Raw genomic sequence first — 15846 nt, forward strand, 5'->3', positions numbered from 1 at the left:
GGAAAAAAAAAAAAAGTTAAAATCAGGGACTGGGATGGGGGTGTGTCTCGGTGGTAGAGTGCTTCCTTAGCATACGTAATATTGAAGGACCTGGGTTTGATCCCCAGGGGGAAGGAAGGAAGGAAATTAACAAAATCATAGGACAAACAACGAAATGGGGAGAAAAACCATATATTTGCAAATAAATGGATAATTTTTTTGTACCAATAGTTCCTAAGACAGAGATACCCAGTTCATCTGAATAGGCAAAGGATATCAATGGATAGTTTATAAAGAAGGAAGTGGCTTTTAAATGTATGAAAAGTGCTCATCTTGGTCCAAAAGAGAGCTACAAATTAAATTACAATAGAATGCCATTAAAAATATTAGGCTCTTTGTTGGGGCATTGAAAATAGGGAAAATGACCCAAGGGTACATTCAGAGGGTACTGTTCCTTATTTGTGGTTTTCCTACAGTGAAGTACCCTGCATCAATAAAAAACATTAGGCATCATATATACTGATGTGGAATCACGTCCATGATATTCTCTTCAGTGAAAAAACAGGGTGATGCAGTGTGTATGCTACCATTTATGTGAATAAATATATGCATATTCCTATAAATACATTAAATATCTTTGAAAAGATGTACAAAAACTGAGAACAGGGCTGGTGGTGTGGTTCAGTGGTAGATTGCTTGCCTAGCAGGTGTGAGACCCTGGGTTCAATCCTCAGCACCACATAAAAAGATAAATACATAAAATAAAGGTATTGTGTCCATCTACAACTAAAAATAAAAATAAATTAAAAACTGAGAAGAGTGTCTGCTTCTGGGCAGGGGGCAGAAGGCAGAGTAAGAGAGACACAATTTCCAACTTGTACCCTGGGTAGCAGTGGGGACTTGTATTTTTTGCATTATTATCTATTCCTGAAATAAAGAAAACATTCATTTAAAAGTAGCTCTTGAATTCTGGTTAACTATTTGGAAAACATTAAGAAAAGCCTTGGGTGAAGGATGCAGCTCAGTGGTAAAGCACTTGCCTAACATGTGAGCATGAGGCCCTATATTTAGTACCCCCAGCACAGCAAAAAAGATAAAACAAAATGAAAAATTCATATTAAGAAAAACCCCATTTCAGCTGGGCACAGTGGTGCATGCCTGTAATCCCAGTGGTTTAGGAGGATCATGAGGTCAAAACCAGCCTCAGCAATTTATCGAGGTGCTAAGCAACTCAGTGAGACCCTGTCTCTAAATAAAATACAAAACAAGGCTGGGGATATGACTCAGTAGTTGGGTGCCCCTGAGTTCAATCCCCAATACAAAGAAAGAAAGAAAGAAGAGAAAGAAAGAAAAGAAAGAAAAGCCCCAGTTCACTAGGCATAGTGGTACATACCTGTAATTTCAGTGGTTTGGGAAGTAGATACAAGAGGATCCAAAGTCCGAGGAAAGCCCCAGCAACTTAGTGAGACCCTAAGCAATTTAGTAAGACTACCTCAAGATTAAAAAATAAAATAAAAAGGACTGAGGATGTAGCTCAATGGTAGAGTGTCCATGGGTTTGTTCTCCAGTGCCATGGGGAAAAAAAAATAAAAAGAAAATAAGAAAAGCCCTATATCAAACTATATATGAAAAATGTTCCAAAGGAGGTCAAGATTTAAATGTAAAAAGTAAAATTCTGAAAGTCCTCAGCACCACATAAAAATAAATAAATAAAAGTATCATGTCCACCTACAACTAAAAGTATTTTTTAAAAAATGACAGCCCCTTCAAGGGTTCCCCAATTTAATTCCTGGAATTCACCCCTCACTCACTCCTTCGCGCTTCCCACCTCCACAAGGTGGGCTATAGAGCCAGGGTGCAGGTCTTGAATTCTGCCTCTCAGTGGCTGTGTGACTTTAAGAAAAAGACTTTACTGTTTTTGCCCTCAGCTTCCAGTGTGTAGGCACCTTACAGCTATAGAACACGTTGACATTAGGGGATCGCCACCAAAGGTGTTGGAGACAGTGACGAGAACTTACTAAAGGGTCCAAAAATATTGCTACTCATTATGAGGATTAGTTTCAGCCACTGAAGCCCAGGTCAGGCTCCTCCACTGACTCTGGCCTCCTGGGCCCTCGGCTGGCTATTCTGGCTCCATCCCTACTACCCAGTTGTACTTATTGAGCATCAGCTGTGTACTTTGCCCTGGGGAAGGAACACGTAAACCTGTCATGTCCAGAGCCCAGTGCCCTTGCCTGTCCTTGGTGTGTGGAAGTGTTATGGGGAGTCGCTTCAGAAAACACTCTTAAGTCCAAATTCAAATCAATGAGAGCTTTATTTACCTGGCCTGGGACTGTCACCCACCTGTAGAGACTGACGCTCTGTGGGAGAACAGAAACTTCCTGGCCTGTATCCTGGGAACTTAAAGATGAAAATCACAACGACTCAGGGGCTTTCCTTAGCGTCATGCAAGCAAGCCAGTCACAGAAATTAAAACAATAGTAAGTGGGACCTGTGAGCCCTAAGCAGGACTGGAATTTTCCAGTTAGCAAGCAAGCAAGTACAGAAGCTGGAAAAAAGGTAATCAGCTTTGCAATTCAGTTAGCCACATTCCCAGGTTCTAGCAGGTGCTAGACAACAGTATCCTGAGTTTGAGCAGGGGTCAGCGGGGCCGAGAATCTATTTCAAAGTCATGTAGACTCACAAGAGCACTCAAGCTCAGGATGTAGCTCACCATGACCACCGCTGCATCCTGATTAGGTACAATTTGTGGGGCAAAAAGTACAGAAAAACAATTTTTATAAGAAAACAGCTTTCATTTCAGTTTCTTAGAAACAGCTTTTGTAATTTTTTTTTTTTTAATAGAAGGCAGCAAAATGGAGTCTTAGGCCTGTCTATGACAGTTCTTGCTTTATAATTGTTTCCCTTATCAAAATCTTATATCTATAATCTATATTTTTTTTACTAATCTATAACTTATAACTTACACTCTTACTGATTTTATTGATTAGTTTACACCACAACAGAAGAAGCTGGGCTCAGATGACAACAGAGGACAGAGCCACAGACTGCATTGTCCCCAGAAGGCCTGACTTGGGGACTGAAAACACTTGTTGTGTCAGTGTTGAATGTATTTCAGAAATTTTCTCCGAATTGGCTAGCAGCACAGATAAAGGTCAGTGGATAAGCATTTATTAATGTGTTACTTAGGGAGGGGGCAGGGTGAAGCTCTAGCAGGGACCCAGATGACCCAGGGATTTGTTGTGTGATCTCAAACTGGTATTGTCACCTCTCTGTGTACATCTCAGTTCTCTCATCTGGGCCTTCTTGAGGGATGTGGATTTTGATAAAATAGATGGAAAAGAGATTATTCACTCTATTACCCTTGGGGTCTTCCCAGGCCTGGGAGCAATTAACTGAACAGCTTTTGGACAGAAATGAAATCAGCAGAGCTGAGGCCCTCCAGTTATCCAAATTGACTTCTTCTCCTGCAGCTCTGACCAGCTGCCATCTTGGGAATTGTTAATATTTGTTAAGTATCCAGTACAGGTGTTGTGTTGTTACAACAAGCCAGGAGGCAGCCACCATTATCATCCCCATTTTACAGAGGGGGAAACTGAAGTACACAGAAGTGAAGAACTTCTCACTGGTGGTAGAGTTGGGATTCAGACCCAGGCAGCTGGGTTTCCCAGCCTGAGTTCCTCATGTCTCTCCTCATAGTCTTAAGTCTAAGAAGCACCTACTGTGGCATTGGGCCCATGCAAATGCTGCCTTGTGTAAAGTTACAATGACCCTCAACGGTGAGTTATCCCTATTTTGTGACTGAAGAAACGAAGCTTAGGAAGAAACATGAACTCACCAGGGTCAACCAGCTTGTAAGTGGCAGAGCCTGGATTCAGACCCAGGCCCATCTGACTACACACCGGTTCCGCACATGACCCAAATGCTTGGCCCTGTTCCTGTGCATGTACTGCTTCTAGCCAGTCAGCAGGTGTTTAGCAAGCCTGGGTGGCCCCAGGAAGGGTTAAACTTCCCATCACAATTGTGGATTCATATAGGGAATTGTTCCAAGTATTACAAGGGTTATTCCTATTGTCAGACTACCTCTTTGCAACTTTCTGAGAGTAAGAATATCAGGACAAGGTCAGTCCAGTATGTGTGACCAGAGGTCCTTGCCTGGAATAGTGTGGCCAGGACGGTACATACCTAACATAAGGGAGGGGAGGAAAGAGGGATGCCCTCATTACCTATGTTAGGTATGTTCCATCCTGTGCCTAATGAAGTGGGGCTTTTCTTTCTTTCTCTTCTTTCTTTCTTTGTATTGGGGATTGAACTCAGGGGCACCCAACTACTACTCAGTACCTTTATCTGACATCCACATACAAATCCACAGAGGACTCTGGGTGCCCCTCTACCCTCTCCAAACCCTAACCATGCCTGCCAGGCCCCCAGCCTCCGGGTCAGAGAATGTTCATGCTCAGCTGTCACTCCCGACCCCGACCGAAGCAGTCTCAGTGCCACTAGGGCAGGCAGGCAGGCACACACAGATGCACCAAGCACAGTGGAGCCCTAGACTCCCATCCCCACGCACAGTTGCGAAACAGCTCCCTCCGCGCACTGCCAGCCCGCCCCGCCTCCACCTCCGGCCACGCCCCCTCGATGCCCCGCCCAGGCCAGCGCCTCGGCTCCGCTCCTATTTCCGTCGCGGTGGGTCCGTCAGTGTCCAGCAGCTGCGGGTTGGATGAGGCTGGCGAGACTCATGAAGGTGTTCGTTACTCGCAGGATCCCCCCCGAGGGCAGAGCCGCGCTCGCCCAGGCCACAGAGTAAGAGCTCCGTGCGCGGAGTCCCCCGCGGGGCGGGCCGTCCTGGTCGGCGTCAGCGGCTGCGGAGCCTCTGCACCCCGGCCGGGCCGCGCGTGGCGGGTACCCGCCCCAAGTCCCAGGCACCCTGCACGGGGTGACTCAGCGATCTCCAGGAGCGCCTTAGGAGGCGCCCCGAGCTGCGCTGGGCGGGCTGGTGGCGTCCTTGCGAGACCCCAATTGTTTATGGAAGTGGCTGAAGTGATACCAGGGACCAGACAGACAGGGCCTGGAGCTTGTGCTTTGGTCAGACTTTCCAGCTGTCTTCGGCCGGGTCAGGATTCGGGCTTTGGGGAGGCTTTGATTATCTTTTCTAGGGTCCAGCTCTTCCCGGGCTTCTAGCCAGAACTCAGGACCTGGCACTGGGCCAGTAGGAGGGATCCTGAGCGTTGGTCATCAGCCTTCTGAGAAGAGAGATTGCCCATGAGGCAAGGTCCATGCTGATAATTCTTTATCCTGTGAGGTTGGCTGATAGCAGGTGGGGTCAGAGACTAGTGGTGGTCACTGTACTGGCCACGTAGATGGTTGGCAGGGGACTTTGTTGACTCTTTTTCCATTGAACCACTTCTGTGGGCCAGCTTTGCCAGGTGCCTACATACGTAAACTTAATCCTTGTAACACTGTGAAGTTAGTATTATAATTTGTATTTTAGTAATTTAAAAGGTCAGAAGGGGTGAATACCTTGCCCAGAGTCACACTGCTCTAGGTGATGGAGCTGAGTGACCACAGTCAGACATCTGCATCTTGCTGTGTTTGCACTTCTAGTATCAGATAGGGAAAAGGTGGGCACACAGCCTCAGGAACCAATTCTAGGGAAAATGAGATTTGTTTTTGAATTCTGTTCAGTGTAACAAGCATCTGCTGAGGACCTGTTTTGTACTAAAGGGAGAAGAGGAAGCCCCCCTCCCCTGCTGTAGCACCTTTGCCATGCTCACATGGGGGCTCAGGTCAGGAGGTGCTGCTGCAGGGGTTGCTGGGAGGTGCCAGCAGCCATCCTGCATCTTGCTTACATACAGACTCCATATATGTTGCCTGCACTGAATTCTTTTTTGGTCTTTTCATAGTACTGGGAATCAAACCCAGGGCCTTGAACATGCTACCACTGAGCTATGCCCCAAGCCCTGGCTGCCCTAGCTGGAAGGAGTACCCAGTTTCCAGGAGCTCTGTGGAAGCACACCCTAATGCTCCTCCTGGTTGATTGGCCTTGAACTTATCTTTCCTGGCATAGTCTATGTTGGGAGTTTTGAGTTTCATGGACTCATAGAACAGAAAGAGCCCTAGACTCACATCCCCACGCATAGCTGCTGAAACAGCTCCATTTGCACACTACCGGTGATCATTGAAGCCAGGCTCTATCCAATGCAGTAATACCCCCCTCCCCATCATACCCTATAATTGGCCCCCCAAAGGCCCCCTGTGAGTGTGAGAAAACTCTTCTGGTGTTGAGCTGAGAACTGTCCCTAGGACTTTCCCCATTTCCACTTAGGCTCTGATCTGGGGACCCAAGCCTTTGTTGGCTTCCTCCCACCCCAACCACTCTGTGGACACTTCTGAGGTCACCCACACCTAGCCCTGATTCTCCTGAGCCAGCCCCAGGCAGCTTGAAGCCAGAGCAAGCAGAAGATGATGCCTGCCAGTCTGAGAGGGGCTGGGGCCCTGCATCTCCTGAGTGGTTGGTCTTCCTTCCCTTCAGCTGCGAGGTGGAACAGTGGGATTCAGATGAGCCCATCCCCAGCAAGGAACTGGAGCGTCATGTGGTGGGGGCCCACGGCCTGCTCTGCCTCCTCTCTGATCGCGTGGACAAGGGTATCCTAGATGCTGCAGGTGTGTGCATGGATTCTGAGGCTGCCTCAGGCCTGTACATTCTGAGGGCCTCCCTTGCAGTGGTGACCAGAGGAGTAGTTGCTCCCATCTGGCTCTTGGTGCCCTTCCTCCCTGCTCTGAGTCCCTGGGGGAGGCCCAAGGAGGGCAAAGACTGTAGGGTGGAGCCCATGAGGTAGGATTGGGGGGGGGCACTCAAGCTCCTGGGCCCTCCTCCCACCCCACCACAAACTTACCCTGTGACCTTGAGCAAGACCCTGCCCCTTTTGGGTCTGTGTGCAGCTCAGGGCCCAACACCAACAGACATCTAGGATGTTTGCATGACCTCATCCACAGGGAAAGTCACCATCCCCTGTGAAGTTGTGTTGTGGCATTTTAGAGAAGAAGATTTGACTCCAAGGCTGCCACATATGGAGAGACTCTTGTGAATCAGAGCAAGCCATTCAAGACCCTGACCTTGCCCAGCTACCATCTCAGCACTCTCAGAAGTATCCATGGGGAGACCCTAGGGTGGCCGATGGAGATTCAAGGTCTCACTGAGTGAACAGTCCAGTGGGTCAAAGCAGGGGCCTTGGTGTCTGAGGCCCTGGTGGGAACCCCAGCTCTGCTGGTGACTGGGCCAGGACACAGCCTCCCTGAGCCATTGTGTGTGTTTGAAGATTTCCTGAGGAACAGAGATGCCAGGCTTTTCTCTTTGTCTAGGAAAATAATAACAAACAGGTGTCCCCTGGATAGTCCCCAGTGTTAAGGCTTTGAGTTCCATGAGGAAAGATACAAACAATGCATTTTCCGTACAACAGGGGCCAACCTCAAAGTCATCAGCACTCTGTCCGTGGGCGTCGACCACTTGGCTTTGGATGAAATCAAGAAGCGGTAAGGTAGCTGGGGCTCTGGAAGCATCCTGGAGTGAGGGTGACTCTCAAGAGAGTGGGAGCCATTTGTTTTTGCTCTTGACCATTCAGTGAGAATTTCAGGTGACATTTTATCCACAGGTACACCAGTCAGTTAAAAATACTCAAGGTCAGAAACAGTGGGTACCTCTGATATCACCCTTTCATGTTTGTTAAACCTTTTGTGATCCTTACAACTCCCCTAGAAGTAGAAAATGCAAGTGTTATTATTATGTTCTTTTCCAATGAGGAAATTCAGAAAGATTAAGTAGTTACTGGCCCCAGACTTTAAACTCCAATCTTCCATTTTCATATCCCTCCTAACGTGGGAGATAACCCAAATGGGAATGAGGACTAACAAACAGTTCCTTAGTGCTCATTTACAATTCTGAGCTTCCTGGTAGGCAGAGCAAAGAAGGAACAAAACAACATCATGGACATGACCCTACAGTAGACATTGGTGAAGGTGCTCAAGGCGGATGTTACCACCAGATGTTTGATTCCTAGTGGGATCCGGGTGGGCTACACCCCAGATGTTCTGACAGATGCCACTGCAGAACTTGCCGTCTCTCTACTACTCACCACCTGCCGCCGGTTGCCAGAGGCCATGGAGGAAGTAAAGAAGTGAGTGATTCTTGGCGGGAAAGTGGGCTGTGCTCAGCAGCCGGCTCTGAGCACTGCAGTTAGCCTGGCCTAGATGTGCTCTTGGTGCAGCCCAGCTAATGAGGGGAGAGGACTCAGCAGAGCTGCAGCCAACAGGGCCCGTGGTAAAGTCGGGGGGAAGAGGGTACCTAAGGCTGGTGAGGGCGTGGGAGCAGATTAGGGCTGGCATCGCAGGGTGGCAGGTGGAGTCCTCTTGTGCACTGGGTAATGCTGAGCACCCAGGATGCCCAAATCAAGAAGCTCAGAGGGCTGAAATGGTCTCATAATCCTTTGGGGAGCCACATCTGACCACATTACCACGAGGCTCATGGATTTTCAGTGTTAGGAACAGGGTGCCACTCCAGACCTGCAGAAGGTGCCATGTGGAGCACACCGTGGGTTCCATCCACCTTCATAAAGGCCAGAATTGTGGCCTGTGGGTTCCCGATGAGGGACTCCACTCTGCACCTCTAGAGTCGGGGAAGGCATTCAGGAGCAGGAGTGGTGGGAGCGTGGGCAGAGGTGTATGTGCAGACCCCCATAGAAGGTGGCTAGGACGCAGGCCAAGCAGGGGACGTGGCTGAGTTCACGAGGTGCTGAGTGTCCTCTCACTGTCCTGTCAGGGAGTCAGCACCTTCACTCACAGTGGTGGCTCAAGCTAGGGCAACAGGGACACTGTGGCTTTACTGAGAGAATGTGATCTAGAATCCCAGATCCCAGTTCCCTGGCAGTGTGACCTCAGGCAAATTACTCTTTCTAGTTTCCCCATGTGCAAAAGGGACCAGAGCCTCTGAGGCCTGGGAGCCCTCAATTTCTGTGTCCCCTGGTGGCTTTAAGGAAGGAGTGGTCCCTATGGCATTCTCACAGTGCTGAGTGGTTGGGATGTCACCCATCCCACATGCAGTTGTTTGACCTGGAGGCAGGTTTAAATCTGGGACCACAGCAGGGGTGCTGATGTGTGAGTCCCAGTGGGCTCTTGTCTTGCCCAAGGCCAGGCCCTCATCCTCTCTCCTCCTTGCAGTGGTGGCTGGACCTCGTGGAAACCCCTATGGATGTGTGGCTATGGACTCACGCAGAGCACCGTGGGCATCGTGGGGCTGGGGCGCATAGGTAAGACCCCCTCCCCCGACACACCTGCCTGCTCTTCCCTTGGCAGCTGTACCCAGTGCCTGGTGTCCCACACTTCGATGCTGGGGGTCCTTCTTGGAAAGGCTGCCTGAACTGCATGCTGTCAGGCCACTTTGCCTGCTGTAGGGACATCTGTGATGAGAAGACACAACTTCACAGAACACAGGCAAAGGAATCCATAAATAAAATCAGGACACACTATGTGTTAGAAGCCAAGGTTCCTGAGACTTCTAGCTCCATAAAGAACAGATGAAGGCTGGGGATATAGCTCAGTTGGTAGAGTGCTTGCCTTGCAGGCACAGGCCCTAGGTTCAATCCCCAGCACCACAGGGAGAAAAAAAAAAAAAACAGATGAAGGTACTGGGGAGGCTCAGGCAGGAGGATTGCAAATCCAAGGCCAATGTGGACAATTCAGCAAGACTCTGTCTCAAATAAATAATAGCTGGGTGTAGTGGCATGTGCCTGTAATCTCAGTGACTCAGGAGCCTGAAGCAGGATTTCAAGTTAGAGGCCAGTCTCAGCAATTTTAATGAGACCTTATTTCAAAATAAAAATATAAAAAAGTTTGAGGATGTGGCTCAGTGGTAAAATACCCCTGGGTTCAATCCCCAGTACTGCAAAAAAAAAAAAAAAAAAAAAAAAAGGTGGTTACAGATGCTGGTTGGGGCTTTGAGGAGTGGTTTACTATGGGAAAGCCTGTGCTCCCCCAGACCTGGGTTCTCTAAGGCACTGACTTATGAAGCCTTCTCAGGAACCACAGGGCTCAGTGGGCAGAGTTTATTTGCCACTCTACAGGTACAGCAGAGCCACTTTTCTTCCAGTGGCTCCTATTTGGAGAAGTCTAACAGGAAGGTAGCTGTCAGTGGTTCATTATCTTCCTGGTGCAGGGGTAAAGGGTGGGGAGTGTGGATAACCTGTCTGGCCAGACAGCAGTCCTGTCTGGAGCAAGCTGGAGAGTTGCATGGAGGAGCCCAGCAACTTTGGGGCATATTCCATTTTGAAAATCCAACTGCCCAAGCCTGTCTCAGCAGTAGCATATTTGAAAAGGTCTTAGAAGTTAAAGCAAGTTGGCAGTTGGACAAACCACCAAACAGTCTAGACTGCATTGGCAGAAGCAGTGGGTCTAAAGGGAGGGAGGAGACCACTTGCCAGGCATCTCCTGGTTTGCCAGGTGTAGTCCTTGGAGAAGGTTCACAAATGGCCCTCAAGATGACTGAGCCATGTGAAGACAGCATAAGCCAGTCACAGCCACAGAGGAGCTATGGCACTGCTTCCAGATCCCTGAAGGTAGCGGGCTGGCTGGGGCCTGTTACACCTAGACAACCCTGAGCTCTGATAAGACAGGAACAGTTAACATGGGAGCGTACTGATAAAAGGCCCTACTTCTGAGGGTCTCCTGTCCATGGAGCTGCTGGGTGCTGCCCCTGCCCTCTGAAGGGTAGGGAACAAGCTATGAACTCTTGACTCATTTCCTCTAGGTCAGGCCATTGCACAGCGCCTGAAACCATTTGGTGTCCAGAGATTTCTGTACACAGGGCGCCAGCCCAAGCCTCAGGAAGCAGCAGAACTCCAGGCGGAATTTGGTAAGTAAAACCTCGATTCCACAGGAGCCAGCTGTGCTGCTGTTGGGGGAGAGTGGGTTCTTTTCTTCAATGATGGCATTGGCAGGTGAGATGCAGGGGTTCCAGGTGGTCTGGGGACTGTGTGGCCCTGGTGTGTTATCTTCCTGCCCTGGGCACAGGACATTCAGGGGGTGCAGGGCATTCCCTCCACCCATGGGCAGAACCATGGGATGTGCAGGGCTGAAGAGTTGCTGAGCACTTTGTTTTCTTATCCTTAATCTGGCGATCCTCAACCCAGGCTGCATATGTGCCTGGTCCAGGTGGGTTCAGTTCCTGAGGGGAGGGTGTGCTGCACAGCGTGGTGAGCAGAGGGCAGGCTGGATCTCAACCATTCCTCCCCCTTGGCACATCCAGCCTGAAAGTGGTGAAATCCAGAATAGCCCAGATCCTGTTGTGTGACCTTGAATAAGCTCCTGTCCCTGTCTGGCCATTCCCCACCTGTAAGACTACTAGAGCTGTTCAGGTAGATCAAGGCCTTCAGGAAGTATCTTGGGAGGTTCTGTTTTGGGGATTGAAGGTACACCATCTTGCTGTCCCTAACCTGGACACAGCCTCTGATGGAGCTCTGCCCATCTCCAGTGCCCATTGCCCAACTGGCCGCGGAGTCTGACTTCGTCGTCGTGGCCTGCTCCTTAACCGCTGCAACTAAGGGCCTCTGCAACAGGGATTTCTTTCAGAAGATGAAGAAAACTGCCGTGTTTGTCAACATCAGCAGGTAGCCTAAGGCACCGGGCATCCCTGGGTCACCCAGGAGGCCTGGAGAGGGGATTCCCCGATGGCTGCTGTAGTCTGGAGTTTTATTCCCTGTGGGTTGTTGATGAGAGCTCAGGCTGAGCTTGCCAGTCTCCATAAACCAACCGATGGACCAGCAACTCAGAAACATAGTTAAGGCAACGCAGCAGGATAGGAAGAAAAGCAGTCAGAGCCACACAGTGGTGTGGCTCGGGGAGTGAAGGCCTGATATTGGCAGCCCATCACCAGGGATCCTGAGACAGGTCTTTCCCTACCACAAAGAGTTGGGCTTTCTGATCTGGATGGCTTCTTGGAGGCTGACCTCCCACACTGCTGAGCCTACCAGGAGCTCAGTGATGGTTTGAACCTTCTTACTTCTGTGGAGTCAGACCCTAAAACTCCTCCTGTCTCCCCCACATATCCCCAGGTGTGCCTTCAGGTAACTGGGCATATACTGGGGCAGACCTCCCTTCTCTGCCACTCTAACCCCTTCCCGGTTGATACCCTTTGAACCTTTTAAAAATCAGTTTGGAGGAAGGAATTGGATGAGGGTTCATGCAAGTTGTAGTTTCCAGTGTTTAGCTACACAGAAGTGCAAGGTGTAAGAATCAAGGACTTGTGCTGGTGGCCAATGGTAGCCCTGCCTGCCATTTACTGAGCACCCATGTGTGTCAGGACTGTGCAGGGGACTGTATTACAATACTCCTCAGTGCACATGTATGATTTAATGCCTTCTAAAGTTGCTAGAAATTCAGTTCTTTCCTTCTGTAGTGGCTCACTTTGATGGACGCAGTTTGGTATCTATTCATTTCTCTGCCCTTGTTTGGGCAGGTGCCTGATGGCACGCTGTGGTTCTCAGTGGGTGGTCTGGGGCCAGCCTGATTAGAAATACCGCCAAGAAGGCCAAAACAAATGCAGACTTCTGGGCCCTGTTTATGCCATAGTGCATATAAGAAAGCTTTAATCTTTCCAACACTCCTGGGAGCTAGATGGTATTCTGTCTTACAGAGGAGGAGCCTGAAGTTCAGAGAAGTGCAACGCTTCACTAGGGTCACGTAGCTAGAAAGTGTCAGGATTGGGGCTGGGGATGTGGCTCAAGGGGTAGCGTGCTCGCCTGGCATGCGTGCAGCCCGGGTTCGATCCTCAGCACCACATACCAACAAAGATGTGTCCGCCGAGAACTAAAAAATAAATATTAAAAATCCTCTCTCTCTCTCTCTCTCTCTCTCTCTCTCTCTCTCCTCTCTCTCTCCTCTCTCCTCTCTCTAGAAAAAAAAAAAAGTGTCAGGATTAGGGTTTCTCTGAGTATAAGATCTGTATTCCTGCTGGGTGCCATGGTACATACCTGTAATTCCAGACTTGGGAGGCTGAGGCAGGATGATCATAATTTCAAGGACAGCCTTAGCAAAACCTTATCTCAAGTAAAAAGAGCTGGGGGTGTAGCTCAGTGGTAGAGTACTCCTATGTTCAATCCCCAGTTATGCCAAAAGAAAAAAAAAAGGAAAAAAGAAAAAGACTCCCTGTAAGTGTACTCCAAGATATATTGCTTTAAAAGTCACTACCAAGTGCTAGGTTAGTGGAAAAATTCATATTGTGGGTTGTTCTGCCCTAAAAGTGGCTTGGGGCATCCATATCACCAACTGTCATCTGCAGGGGAGATGTTGTAAACCAGGATGACCTGTACCAGGCTTTGGCCAGTGGTCAGATTGCAGCTGCTGGACTGGACGTGACGACCCCGGAACCACTGCCTACAAACCACCCACTCCTGACCCTGAAGAACTGTGGTAAGGACCCTGCATTCCACACACTCATCACTGCCTGGTGGGCCCAGTGTTTAGAGGTGGTCATGTGGGCTGGGTGTGAAGCTACGTGAGCAGTGCTGAACACAAGGGGCACAGCCAAACTCCATTCATGTTCAGGCTATTAGTGACTCTTTGTCCCTAAAGGAGAATGGGTGGATTTGTTAAGATGAACAGCGGATTGGCTTTATATCTTACCCCAACCTCCATGGGTAAATCCCACTACTATAAATTGTTATTCCCAGTGTATGAGAAATAAGTAATGACAATACTAGTATTTAAAACTGGTACCAGTTATAAAGCTGTTCTCTCAGCAAAGACTCCCTTCTCTGTTCTGCTTTGTGGGCAGGGCAGGGCCTCTGTATACCCATTTCTCCTGTGCCCTCTGGTGCTGCCAGGTTCGTCAGAATGGGGCACTGGATGCCAGCTTCCTCTTGCCTTCTCATCTGCCTGCCTGCCTGCCTGGAGTGGCTTGTGAAACTTCTTGCACTGGCATCAGGAGAATCATTTCTGGGCCCTCACCAGTCAGTGGCACCCCAGGAGTCTGAGTTTTAGCTCCTAGGGCCCTTCCTTCAGTCTTCTGCATTTTAGCAATCCCACCCTTCCCCCTAACTTCTGGCAGTCGCTATCTGGGAAACTGAGTGCAGTGGTTCTCATGCTTTGCTGGTCACCTAGAGGGACTGAGCCAACACAGGTTGCTGGGCCCCACCCCAAGGGGTTTTGGGTAGCAGGTCTTGGCTGGGGTCTGAGACTGTGCACACCCCTAACAGATTCACAGATGACACCAATGCTGCTGGTCTTGGTACCATCCTTAGAGAACCACAGCCTTAGTGCATGCTTTCTGCCTCTCCAGCTACCTAGTTAACAACTCATACCTAGTAGCAATTCTTCATAGTTCTCTGATCAGACAGAGCTGTGGTTTCTGCCTCCAGACTCACTGAGTGGTCAGGGCTGTGGGTTGTCCATTCACATTCCAGAATGGAAATGCAAACAAGTCCTTCACGGTCTTCCCAATGAATGTTCTCATTATTGAATTCCTCAGAAATTCTACTTTCCCCACCCCCATGCCAGCCTGCAAGGAACAGTGGCTGTAATGTCAGGGCTGTTGCTCTGAGCCAGAAAACTGGCCCCTTTCCCTCAGGTCTGGAGCCAGCTCAGCACCCTGGGTACTGCTTCAAAAGGAACTCTTCAGGGACAAAAGACTTCACTTGCTCTGAGTGGGGTTGAGGGTTGGGTCAAAAGCCCTGTGGCATCCCTTCCAGGGTCACAGGGTGTGGGTGGAGAGTCCTAAGCTCCTGAGCTAAGTTGGTGACTGGTTTCACCATCTAGTGACCAAAAGGGTGGGTCTAGATGGGCACCAAGGCCCCTTACACCTTGCCCTGGTTGTGTTTAGGCTACTAAATCTGCTCATCCCCCTGTGTCTGGTTTCAGTAGCCTCTGCCCCTTTCTGTTACTGTGAACCCCAGGCCTGGGGGAGTGACAGGAGGGAAGGCAAACAGAAGAACACTGAGGCACGTTCTCTGTTTCCTTCTTACTGGAAAATCCATGCCATGGAAGGAGACCTGACTTACAGTCTTGAGCTGTCCTTATCTCCTCTTTTTCTAGTCATCCTGCCCCACATAGGCAGTGCCACCTACAGAACTCGCAACACCATGTCCTTGTTGGCGGCTAACAACTTGCTAGCTGGCCTGAGAGGGGAGCCAATGCCCAGTGAACTCAAGCTATAGCCAGACAAGAGACCTTACGACCGAAGCCACAGTGCCCTGTGGTTCTACTGGACACACCCGGCTGAATTTGGACCCACAGGCAAGAGCCACGGGGAAGTCTGCTCTGTACTGATCCTGCCAGGGCAGACTGGTGCTGCCAGTTGTGCTTGCCTCTTGTGCTTTGATACACCTGAGTCAAAAGCATGTAATTCTATTATTAAATAATTTTCTGAGAGACTGTCTCAGCCTGTGACTGGCAGAAGCTAACAAAAGGATAATCTGCTTACCTTTGCTAATTCGGGGCATCTAATGAGCTACCCGTTTCCCCCCAGCGCTCACCTGGGCATTTTAATGTTTAGATCCTGCCTTAATTTCTTCCCTTATCCCTCACCAAGCACTGCCCAGTTAACCATGGCACCTGAATCTGACACCTAGATCATCAGAGAAATTAAAGAGAACATATGGCAAAGGAGAGTTAATTGGAAGAAAGGATTGGGCAGATCACAACTCAAGCTTCTTTTCTTGGTGAGAGTAATTGGAGGCTGGTGAGTTTCCTAATTTCAAAATTTGTTTCTGCATCAACAGTTTGCTTCTTTTGTTCATCTTGTGCTTTACCCCCCAGGTAGTTAGGGTTTCTTATTTTGGTATTGGGGATGAACCCAGGGGTGCTGTATCATTAAGCAACATC

General features: G+C 49.3%; 1 protein-coding gene across 1 annotated transcript; it reads left to right on the forward strand.

Annotated features, from left to right (window-relative positions):
• Positions 1 to 4621: 4621 nt before the first annotated feature.
• Positions 4622 to 15393, forward strand: Grhpr (glyoxylate and hydroxypyruvate reductase). Its single transcript, XM_005326292.5, has 9 exons — positions 4622 to 4782; positions 6512 to 6642; positions 7440 to 7512; positions 8037 to 8153; positions 9193 to 9281; positions 10778 to 10882; positions 11501 to 11636; positions 13307 to 13437; positions 15058 to 15393. The coding sequence occupies exons 1-9, from the start codon at positions 4700 to 4702 to the stop codon at positions 15177 to 15179; spliced, it is 987 nt and encodes a 328-aa protein (XP_005326349.1). The 5' UTR covers positions 4622 to 4699; the 3' UTR covers positions 15180 to 15393.
• Positions 15394 to 15846: the final 453 nt, after the last annotated feature.

This window comes from Ictidomys tridecemlineatus, chromosome 4 (assembly GCF_052094955.1).
Source record: "Ictidomys tridecemlineatus isolate mIctTri1 chromosome 4, mIctTri1.hap1, whole genome shotgun sequence".
In the NCBI taxonomy this organism is placed as follows: Eukaryota; Metazoa; Chordata; class Mammalia; order Rodentia; family Sciuridae; genus Ictidomys; species Ictidomys tridecemlineatus.